General features: G+C 55.1%; 1 protein-coding gene across 1 annotated transcript; it reads right to left on the reverse strand.

The window, feature by feature from the left end:
• Positions 1-327: 327 nt before the first annotated feature.
• On the reverse strand, positions 328-9,819 carry CALML4 (calmodulin like 4). Its single transcript, XM_027572841.2, is given in 5 exon segments — positions 328-644; positions 3,298-3,486; positions 5,157-5,297; positions 9,534-9,564; positions 9,670-9,819. Coding segments are annotated over 5 exon segments (594 nt in total). The 5' UTR covers positions 9,805-9,819; the 3' UTR covers positions 328-546.
• Positions 9,820-11,318: the final 1,499 nt, after the last annotated feature.

The following is an 11,318-nucleotide window of genomic DNA, read 5'->3' on the forward strand; positions in this document are numbered from 1 at the left end:
AAGATGGTTCCAGCACCCAAATACAGAATAGCGTCTTTTGGTAGACTGCCCTTTTTAGGAGACGCGCCGCCGTGTGACTCAGGATTGCACGGTGCTCTACTGTTTGCAACGGCGTTTTCAAGTATTCTCTCAGACCACCCTAGGTAGGCTCCATGAGGTAAGAAATAGGAGTCCGACTTGAGTTTAGGGATCTGACTGAGGCTTTGAGGATTGAAATGACTTACCCAGAGTCACATAGCTGGGAAGTGGCAGAGTCAGAACTGGAACCCAGGCCCAACTCCAAACCACAGGCTCTTTCGATGCTATAAAGGGCTGGACTCATGGCACTTAAAATCAATAAAAATTTTTTATTAAAGCCATACTAATGCCAGGCTGAAACCATTTTGTGTCACTGCCAAGTTACCCCCTGCTGCCGTCAGGTCATGTCATCCTGCTGCTGCGTTTACCATCCCCCCCCCCCCCCGACCGGGTGAAAGACCCCTTTTCTTTTTAAAAACTTAGTCTGAGTTCTCAGGCCCAAGGGAGGCTCTCTGGCATTCTCTTCATTCAGTAGTCCCACACAGGAATGGTGATCTTGTGGATAAATTCATCGTACTTCACTTTACCATTTTGTTGGATATTTGCTTCCCTGAAAAGATCATCCACTGTAATAAATCACATTAATTTTTCAGGTTGGCTGTAGTGTTACATTATAGGACATTGAGTTAGTTATGGGGGGTTAGGGCTTCCCAAAGGTCTTTCCTTGTGTCCAATGGACCATTCCTGTAGACCAGGAAATAAACCAGTGAACAGAACAGGACAACCCACCCCCTATCCCTGAAGACCACTGATTCCATCTTTCTGCAGGGGCCCAGGTAGAGGGTTGGGAGCTTGCTAATGACAATTAAGTCACCGAAGTCACCTTGTGCTTGCTTGCCGCTGCTGCTTTTTTTTTTTTTTTTTTAAGAAAATGACCCCTGTGCATATATTTCCAGAAATACTTGATATGGATGTTACCTTCTATAGCCCACCCTCTCAGCCTCCCAGCAGAACAGACCCCCTCAGCAGCCCCATCCTGGGCCACCCTGCGTGTGGCCTTGGCTTGCCCCCCCGGCCTGCCTGCCTTCCCTTCCTAATTGGCAAGCCCCACCCCAAGAGGGGACTTGGTGGCAAGTGGTGTCTGCCACCATCACCTCTTTTTTTAAAACGTGTGTGTTTAGGGGGTTGGGGTAGTAGGAGAGAAAATAAATTCAACTGTGTCTAAAGCCCAAAGTGTACAAAACGGTCATTGTTCTCTGACATTGCTCAAAAAAAAAAAAAACGCTTCATTTACTTGTTTCTTCTGGTTCTGGATTCTTGGGACAAAATACTAGCTTGTCCCAGATGTTGGCAAGCGAGGCCATTTCTGCTTCCATTTCTCCACAGTGGCCTCTTGGGGCCAGCCTACCTTTGGCTCTTTGGGCCCATCCTCGTCCCCTTGCAAAAACCATTTCACTGCCCTTTGTCAACTTCCCTGGCACTAGACATCCCCGACACATAATTCTGTGCGCTTGGAAAATAGCCCGTGATTCTCCGCTTAACCATCCATCCTCCTCTAAAATGTAATTACTATGCTCTATGCCTAAGCCGATGGTAGTTCTGAGTATTTTTAGAATGTTGAGGAGACTGCAATTTATCTTATTTCATGGAGAAGCTTCTACCCATCAGCCAGTGGGTTCAACCCTTTCCAGTGGACCGGTCCAATGTCAGCTGCAGCCCAGGCACTGCAGACCCCTCTTGTCCACAAAGACCCGGGGGGCGGAAATCAGCCTGTTCCAGGCCTTAGAATGGAGGCCTCCCCGGCAGCCTTCTCCAGCTTCTTGATAAAAATTGAAGATGTTCTTTCAGTCACCCAGGGTGAAAGATTCCTACTTCTAGTGTCATCTTTCCTCTCTTCCACAGCAAGAGGAAGGGAAACGGGTCTTCCTGCTTGTCTGGAACACATTACCAGTTGGTTTAAAATGCTTCTTCCCTGGTTAAACAAGAGGTGGGTGCGAGTTTGGGGGCCATGGTATTGCTTTAGACAGAGGTCATTAACCGTAAGAAAGAAGGCCCCAGCTGGGCCGCCGCCCCCCCCTCCCGCCAACACTCCACCTGGAACATAAAAGGCTGAGCAGTGTCCTCAGAGCCTGAGCGCGAAGGAGAGCCCATGCTTCCCCTGCTCACATTAACACAGCCACAGTGAAAGATGAGCTCACGCTCGCTGCCAGCCTGAGAAAGCAGGGAGAGCTCCGTGTGCCGTCTGTCGCGCTATTTTTAAATGCTTCGCGCTGTGCCTTAGTGACTGCCGATAAAATCTAAGTAGACTGCTTTACAGAATGCTAGCCCTTGGAGGGACCTGAGGGACTGTCTATTGTAACCTCGTTTCCCAACCAGGAAGCTGAGGAGGGCGAGAGAGGTTAAGAAATGCCTCGGAGGGCCCCCAGAATGAGGGGAAGCCAGGCGTCAAATCGAATTCAAGCCACGGGTTTGTTGTGATTTAACCAAAGGTTCAAGGTCCACTGTTCTCGAAGCCGTTCCCTCCACCTGTGTGTCCCAGCCCAGCGCTCCCATCCGCGCCACAGGCAGGCCCAGCAGCCTAACTGGAAATGCCAGCCTCAGGTGGCGGCCCCCGGACAGCTGCTGGGCCAGGGCCGAGGGGCTAGGCTGGAAGGATGCCGGCTGACGGCCCAGCATGGGGGTCACCCCCTACAATGTCCACAGGGCGTGCCCAGAAGACCCAGTCCCTCGGCCTGCTCTGAGGAGGGAAGACACACTGGCCTGCTGGAAGGTGCGAGGCAAAGACCACCGCAGACTCTCCTTCTGGAAGAGCTCTTCAAACTGGCTGAGTCGTGAGGAGGGGGGCAAAGGAGCATCTCAGTTTGGAAACTCTTGGCATTAGCAACAACTTCAGAAGACAGCTTTGGCAAGGGGAAAGAGTCTGAGGGGGCGTATTGTGTCTAACAGACTTGCATTCAAGCCCCAGCTTGTCACCTGTCAGTATCGGGGGCACTGGTGCCCCCAGGGGTCTTGTGAGCACTAAATGAAGGCCCAAGTAGATCCTAGCTAGCTCTCCCCAGGCCTTCCCTCCCACTGGCAGAATTCTCCCGTCGCTCTCCGGGCCCCTACTTCTTCCCTCGGGCTCGAGTTCCCTGAGCGTGACATCTAGTTGCAGCCATCAGAGGCAAGCATCACCTGCGGTGTCTGCACAGTCCTGCTGGCAGGGACTGGCCTTCGCTGTCCTCCCCCCAGCTCCCTACTCCTCCCTCACTGTTGGGAAAGAGGGACCCAGGCCTTTACCTTCCTTGTGGGTGAGCTTCTCCCCCAGTTTCATGAGTTTGGACCGTAGCTCAGACGCCATGATGTAGCCTTTCTTCTCCTTGTCTGTCATCAACATGGCCAAAAGAATTTCTTTCTTTGGATCCTCTTGTTTTATTTGCGTGTGCATAATGGTCAGGAAAATGGAGAAATCCAGCTCTCCATCTCTGTCTGGGAAACCCCCAAACACAGCAGAGTGAGCAGGGAGGAAAAGGCTCTTCTTGAAGAAGCTCAGTGGCCTCCTGCCCAAGTCTTTATGGCCAGCTCAAGGGCCCCCTAATTCAGGAAGTGCTCTGGTGGTGACAGTGTTATCGTGAGGAAGATGCAGCCCCTCCTCCTGAGCCCCCACCATGAATCTGCCTCGTTAATCCTCTCAGTAACCCTCAGTGACCAGGATGACCATTGCCCCATTTTGCCCACTAAGGAGATGGAGGCGCCAGAGTGTGGAGTCACCTCACAGGGCGGTGGCAGGACCAGGATGGGGCACACTTCCTCTGCTCCCTTCCGGGAGCCCCTCTCCTGCCCTGAACTGGAGGGAAATTTCCATGCATCCATCCTTCCTTGGCGGCCACAGCAGCACATCTACAAGGACGGACAGGTGACCCCGCCTGAAGCCTCAGGCCCCAGTCCCACCTGCTCATCTGCCTTCCCCTCACTGCAGCCTCTGCCCCTCCTCCAAGCATGCCTGGGGACCTCAGCCCGGGCCCTGGCCGGCTACAACTGCAGGAAATCGGAACTTCCCCTGACCACAACTTCCTGTTTGGAGGAGACAGAAGCCAAAGCAAACCACCACCCCTTCAGAACTAGAAACAGGGGATCTCAGTCACTGAGCGCCCCATCAGCCGGCTCCAGATCTTTAGAGGCCCACCCCCGCCCCCGAGGGGCTCCCAGCACTGCCGCAGTTACACTCTGATGGGACCTCAGAGCAACCCTAGCAGATGGCGCGAATCCATCTGAAAGAGGAGGAAACGAGGTCCAGACACCAAGAAGTCACCTCTGGGCTCCAGGTCAAGTGCTCTTTCCAGTCCACCTCCTCCCTCTGGGCCAGGCTTTCCTTCCTGTGTGTCCAACCACCAATGCAAACATCCACCCCGGCCTCTGATACCTCTCTGGTTTTTCTCATTTTTGTTTTTTTAAAGAATAAAACTTGTTTCTGGTTATAAAAGTCCCAGATGTTCCCATTGTCAAACATACAAGAAACAATAAAGGGAATGAAAATCATCCCTAAACCCCTCACCAGAGAGAACAATCTTTGGGTGGGTTCTCTTCTACCTTTTCTCTTGGAGTATTGCATAGTTTTTAGGAAGTCAGTCTTTGAAAGAAGAATCGGGTCCCAACCCTGATTCCACCACTGGCTTAAGAACTTGGGCAAATTACCTAATGACTCTGAACCTTGATCCTTACCTGTAAAACAGAGTAGGATGGTGCCTACTTCACAGAGTTGTCTGAGCTAAGCATGTGACAAATACTCAGTGAAGGGAAACTGTTTTCTCCTAACACACGGGATCACTGTTAACACCGTCTTTACTGCAGATTTGTGATAACCTTGATGGAATGCCTAGATCCCGTGATCCTCTGTGACAGATGGGCATGTCGCTGGTTGCTGTGGGGATTCGAGGAAGCCTGAGTGATACGCAGCACACCTGGCCAGATGTCTCCATAGCTTCTGCTGGTGAGCTCTGACTCCCACCTGCTCCTCAAACATCTGAGCTCTTCCTACCCCCACCATCCTTACCCACCTGTTGGGTCCTGCCCCAGGACCACAGCTGCAGGGCTCGGGGGCCTCTCCCCCCAGATGGTGTATTCCCCTCCAGCAGCCGGCTCTGGCCCAGCCCACTCACCGATCCCATGGATCTGCAGGTGCCGCTGCACCTCCCCTGGTGTCGGGCTGGCCCCCAGGCACCTCATCACCACCATGAGGTCAGTGGCTTTTATCTTCCCCCGCTGCTCCTTGTCATACAGCGAGAAGCATTCCTTGTACTCTGTGCACAGCGCAGAAGGAAGAGTCGGCGGTATGTAACTGCTCTCCACCCCCATGCCTTCTCTGCCCTCTCTCCCTTTCCCTTCCCTTCCCTTCCTTTCTCCTTCCTTTTGCTCTCCTCCTCCCCTCTTAGAGTTTCCAGATACAGCAAATAAAAATACAGGGCTGCTAAGTTAAACTGAATTTCAGATACACAATGAATACATATTTAGTATAAGTATATCCCACATTTTGCATGGGATATACTTATACTCAAGTTTTTGCTGTTCATCTGAAATCCAAATTTAACTGGGTGGCCTGTATTTTATCTGGCAACCTTATCCCCTCCCCTTCCTGACTTCCCTTCTGCCTCCCTCCTCCCTTCCTTCTCTGTTTCTTTTCCTCTTTTCTCCCCTTCCATAACTGACTAAAACCAAAGGAAAGCAATCCTACCCTCCAGGGCCAGCCCATGGAGACCAGGAGTCTACAGCAGGGCGTGCAGGATCCAGAGTACCTTTGCAAAGACAGCTTATTTGGGAAACCAGGGTAATAATGCCTCTGGGTTACTGAGAGGAGCAGGAATCCCCTCTGGGGGGCCTGGCAGAGAATGGCTGTCCTATGTGGTGGGCACTGCTGAGCCCGCTTTCCAGCCCGCCACCTCCAGGCTGCTGAACCCTCCAGCTGTCCTTGGACACAGCCCTGGTCCTGTCCTTAAAGACTTCAGGGGCTCTCCCAGGCTCTGACTAGATCCAGCTGGCTGCCCTCCCCACCCCTAGCTCCTGGGAGGAAATGCAATGGCTGCCGGAGCTAAGGCTCCGCTAGACCCGTCTCGCAGCCCAGCAGAGCCCAGCTCCCTGCCCTGGGGGCACCGTGAGGCCAGCAGGGAGCTGGGGAAGGTGTGTCTGGGCCCCACCACCTAGATTCCCATACAGGCTGGGGTGGGGCTGCCGTCAGAGTTGGTCAAGAGCTGCCCCGGTGACTCTCCAATCCCTGAGGCCCACAGCGGGGAGCCACTGCTTGAGCCCCATCCGGGCCTCTCAGCACCCAGCTGCCCTGCTCCTCACACCACCTGGCTGGTGCCTCGGAGGCCTGGGCCAGCAGCTCCTCAGCTGGTAATAACAAAACCAATGGCAGGCTCACACTACTGTTTCATCCTGCGATGGCCCTGTGGTGCGTGATGCTGTGCCTCCACTGTTCCCATTGTGCAGGGGGGCCACTGAAGGCTGGGGCGGCTGAGGGCCTGGGGGTGGGGAGGCAGCCCGGTCCCTGAAACAGAGCTCCACCCATGAGGCCACTCTGGATCCTGGATTGCCAGGCAGAGGCCACCGGAGGGCAGAAGGGAGTAGGAGGAAGCTGAAGGGAGGGAGGCCCCCAGCTCCTGCCCTAAGGCCCCTTCATGTTCCCCAATTAAGGCCTCTCCTTGAGGATTTCAGGGGTGCTGCTAATAAAAGGCAGCTTCCCTGGTGGGGTTTAGGGACAATTAGCCACCTTCGTGCCTGTGGAGAGGTTGAAGGGGAAAGCCTAGCCCTTTCAGAACTTTCCAGAGCCTGGGCTTGGAGAGGGCCAGAACACAGACATGACCAGGGGGCAGGAACTGAAGTGGCCCAGGGGAAGCAGCACCAGAGCCTGGCCTAAGATCCCACCTTTGGTTCCTGCAAAACCTAATTCCCTCCAAGAGGGCCCCGTGCCAGTGGGGGTGATGTCATCACTTACAGGGGGTCACAGAGAGGGAGCCACCCCGCATGTAGGGCTTGAAACTCCCCCAGTGCCCTTCCTGGGGACCTCTGATGGCCACCCACCTTGTCTTCTGTCAGAGTTTGCCCCCTGAGACCTCAACCTATGACACTTGTCCCTGCCTGGCCCCCGTGCTGGAGGGCAGGCATCACACCCTTGCCTGGAATTGGCCAGGCTTTACGGACGGGCAAACTTCCTCTCCCACGTGGATCAGTACCTGGGACCATGCCCCTGACATCATCAGGGCCAGGTGCAGATGGAGTCCCATCTCCTAACAAACTGTTAGATAAAATACGTTCTATCTTCCCACCTTGACAAATATACCATCGAAAGACCTGGAAGGCCAGATCTGAATGGGGACTCCTGTCCTGGAACAGGACAGCAGGCTGTTCTCCTTGCAGCCCCTCTCCAGGCCCATGACCCCCACACCCCTCTGCTCCCCTTTCCGGCCTTTTCTTCAGACGGGCAGGCCCTTTAACAGCCTATATATGTTACTGCTTTTGTTGTCCCCCTCCTCCCTCAAGTGTGAGTGAAGCGAACAGATTTTGTCCATGGCGTTCGCTGCCATATCTTAGTGCCTAGAACTGGCCTGGCACAAAGAAATGACCCTTGTATTTGGTGAAGGAAAGAATAAATTGGTTAAAAATCCCCCTCAGGTCTTCCCTTTAAGAATGCAAATGCCCCGGGGCAGGAGAGAATCCTCCCCAGGGCCTATAGCATCACAGCTGTGTGCTGGTGCATGTTTAATAACTGGGTCTGATGATATATGGACACAAGTTTATTATAACTTTTACAGACATAAAGGATGTGTAGCACACCATTTATAAATAATAATAAAATGTGCACTATTCTTTATAAGTTCCTTTCTAGCCAGCTGATTATCACAAGTGAGTTTGGCCAACTCTCATGTCCGTTGCCAACCTATAGCCTCCATGGTTTGCCAAGGGAGGCCGCATGCCAATGAATGCAACTCTTTCCCCCGTGAATGTGTTGTCGTTAAATCTGTTAAGTGAGCTACCGTTACACTATTTCCCACCCTTATACAAATTACATTCATTAAACTGAAACTTCTTTCAAATCTTCAGCACTGCTGATTGCAGTAGGGTTATTTTAACACGTCCACTGTATAGATGCAGGGTTTGAAACATGGTTTGATGCTGCATTATTTAATAATGGCTGATTTTAACAAACAGCTCAAAATATTCCTAAAATTGTACCACCCAGCTCATGCTAGCTAGAGCGAGTCTGGGGGACAGCCGGCCTGAGCCAGGCCCAGGGTCGTGTGTTTGACGGACATCCTCTCTGCCCCTTGCTCACAGCAGCCTGGTGAGGCCGTGTCATTCTCCCTCCTTCACAGAGGAGAAAGCTGAGGCTCAGAGGTGACTGGAACCCCGGTCTGCTGCGTCCAAGAGCCCTGCCCTTCCCACTCCAGTGGCCTGCCTCTGGGCAATCTCTCAGTCATGAAACATTAGTGGCCCCTTTCTTGATGTCAGATACGGGGATACAAAGGGAAGCTTCCCTCCTTCCCTTCTGGGATATCCCAGGAGGGAGGGTCACTGAGCCTCAGAACTAGGTGTGGGTTGGTGGAGGGGGGTTCCTGAGGCTGATGGCTGGACTCCAGCCTTGAGTCACCACTCAGTCTGCCCTTCAGACTTGGGCAGGAGAGGCCCTTGCCCTGGGCCTTATGTTTTCACAGTCCCTGCTCTGGCCCTCTTCTTGGGGTGAGGATGTTGAGCCATCTAAGACAAGGTGCCCACCTGGAGACTGCAACCCCCGCCCCCCACCCGCTTTAGACCAAGCTCCGAGGACCCAGAACTCTGGCATCCCTGCTCAAGTAACCCTAAGCACACCCCCAGCGTCTGCGGGACCCTAGCTGGGCTCTGCCAGGCCCCTGGGTTCTGTGTAACCCAACTCTCCCCTCCTGGCCTTCTGGAAACACAACTCCGTGCTGTGTTACACTAGGTGGTGGGCTGGCTAGGGGCCTCGGCGAGTAAATGCCCCAAACACAGCTTGATGTCAGGGCACCGGAGACTGCAGAGGCCACCTCAGCCCACCCCCATTTCAGAGATGGGGAGACTGAGGCCCAGAGACTAGAAGCGCCTGCCCAAGAGTGCAGACCAGGCCTCTTTTCCCTCTCAGCCCCTTCTTTTGTTCCACCACGAGCCACAGCCAGTTACTGGTGGCACCCCCCCCCCCATCTCCCATCCCTCCTCCCGAATCCAGCTATGGGGCCTGGAGAAGCACCTAGCGGGCACCCTCTCCTATCTCCCCCACTACTAAGTCCCACTGACAAATGTAACACCACACTTCCACCTCTGAGACCCCTCCGCGCTGCCCCACTCCCCGCAGCTAGTGGTGGTGGTCACTACCCCCCCCCCCAGTGGTGTCCCCAGCAGCAGGCGGCCCCCTGCCTGTGGGTGGGCCGGCTCTTCCCACCGACAAAAAAAAAAAAGAGCAGAGCAAATTGCCTAATGAGACCCATATTTTTCTGTGAGTTGCTAATTAAAGAGCAAAGCGAACCTACCATTAATTTGGTCCTGGGAAAGAAACTTGGCCTGTAGCAGAGAGAGGAAAACAGTCAGGGAGGGGACTCCGTGAAAGCGCCTCCCGCACCCCCAGCCCCGGGGCAGCCAGGCTCGAGGACACAGCCCCCTACTCACCATCCTGGGGCCTCAGGCTATCGCCTGTGGGCTCGAGGCTCCCACAACTGCCCGCTCAGTCCTCTTCCTCCCGGCTTCAAGTCGAAAGTCCGCCAAGCTGGGTGGAGGCCCCAGTAATAAATCCGCAGCTGCCATGGCGACCAGGCTCAGCGCCCGCCCCGGGGTCAGATTCCAGCTTTCCAGCTTCCCGTGCACAGCTGATGCCCCGGCCACCCGCTGGGCAGGGAAACGGGTTTCACTGCGAGTAAATGGGGCTGCACAAGGGCTCCCCACGACTCGTCCATCGGGAAGCTGGTGCTCTCTGGCAAATGGACACATGCCACCGTTCCTTCCCGGGGGGGGGGGGGGGGGGCCTCCGTGGACGGGGGAGGGGCGGTGATACACAGAAAAGGGGTGCCTCAGGAGAATCTTTCCTTTCTCTCCCCTGGGACTAGGCTGGGGGCTGACAACTCCTAGGTGTCGGGTGCTTTGCACTCTTACAGAAGACCCATCACACAGCATCCTCTGGGCGGGAAGGAGACCCTGCCATGATGGGACAGCCCAGCAGTGGATGTCCCCACTGCCAAGGCCTTGGGATGCATTCTGGAGAGGGGGCCCAAGCTCCGTGTCTTGGGCTGCATTCAAATCCTTCCCTCAGGTCCATTTGCTGAGTGACCTTGGCAAGTCATTTCACTGGCTGTGCCTCAGTTTCTGCACCGGGCCTCATCACAGGGCTGTCGAGAGCATCAAAGGGCCAGCGCACAATCGGTTCTCCACTTCCTTCCTTCCGGGGACCCTGAGGGTAGGGGTGGGGTGGTGCCTGCAGTGGGGTCTCAGGCCCCACCACCAGCTACCCCGGGGAGGGGCTCACAGGGAGGCCTCTTAGGTGACTTTCCCCAGCCAGGAAGTCTCCTCTTCTTCATTTCCCTCTTCTGCCCCCCCAGAACTCCCCCCCACCCCCGTCAGCCTGTCCCCATCTCCTGGCCCTAGAAGTGGGGTGGTTCCCTAGGGACGCTGTGCTGGGCACAGCTGGGTCTCACCCTTCCTCTCCTCCCCAGCTGCTGGCTCCCAGTCTGCAGGGCTCCAACTCCGGGGCACCCTCCGCCTTGTTAGCACTGGCATGGAGGGCCCAACAGGCCGTGCTTGGCACAAGGGCCCCCAGCCCCGGGGACGCGTGGGTCCTGGTGAGGGGCTGCACGTGCCTGCAGGAAGGGGGACCTCTTGCTAACGTGCATGGCGTGGACAGGGGGCCTGCCCTTGGTCTGCTCTCCCTCCCTCCTTCTTGACCGTGTCCACATGGAAGATTCTCTCTTCCCCCAGATGATGTCTCCTGAGTCACCTCTTCACATCTGTTTCTAGACCCAGAGAATTTCAGCTGGAGGATTTGACTCCCCTCTGTTGGGGCTGAGAAGAGGAAAGATGGGCGGGATGCAGGAGGCAGGAGAGGAGGGAGCTTCTGCTAACAGCCTTGTGCGGAGAAGTGAGGCGAAGTCATGTGGGGCCTTGGAGGCCCGGCGGGTCGCGGGGCGCAGAGCTGAGGCTTGTGGGGAGGCCTGCAGGGGCCAGGCCAGAGCACTGGCTCGGGATTGCCCCGTGCTTGGGGAGGGGCTTATGGGGGAGACAAGACATTTTCTTGGGTCTAGGTCAGTCAGTGCATGATCAAAAAGACC

The sequence above is a fragment of the Zalophus californianus genome, chromosome 6, assembly GCF_009762305.2.
Source record: "Zalophus californianus isolate mZalCal1 chromosome 6, mZalCal1.pri.v2, whole genome shotgun sequence".
Classification (NCBI taxonomy): domain Eukaryota; kingdom Metazoa; phylum Chordata; class Mammalia; order Carnivora; family Otariidae; genus Zalophus; species Zalophus californianus.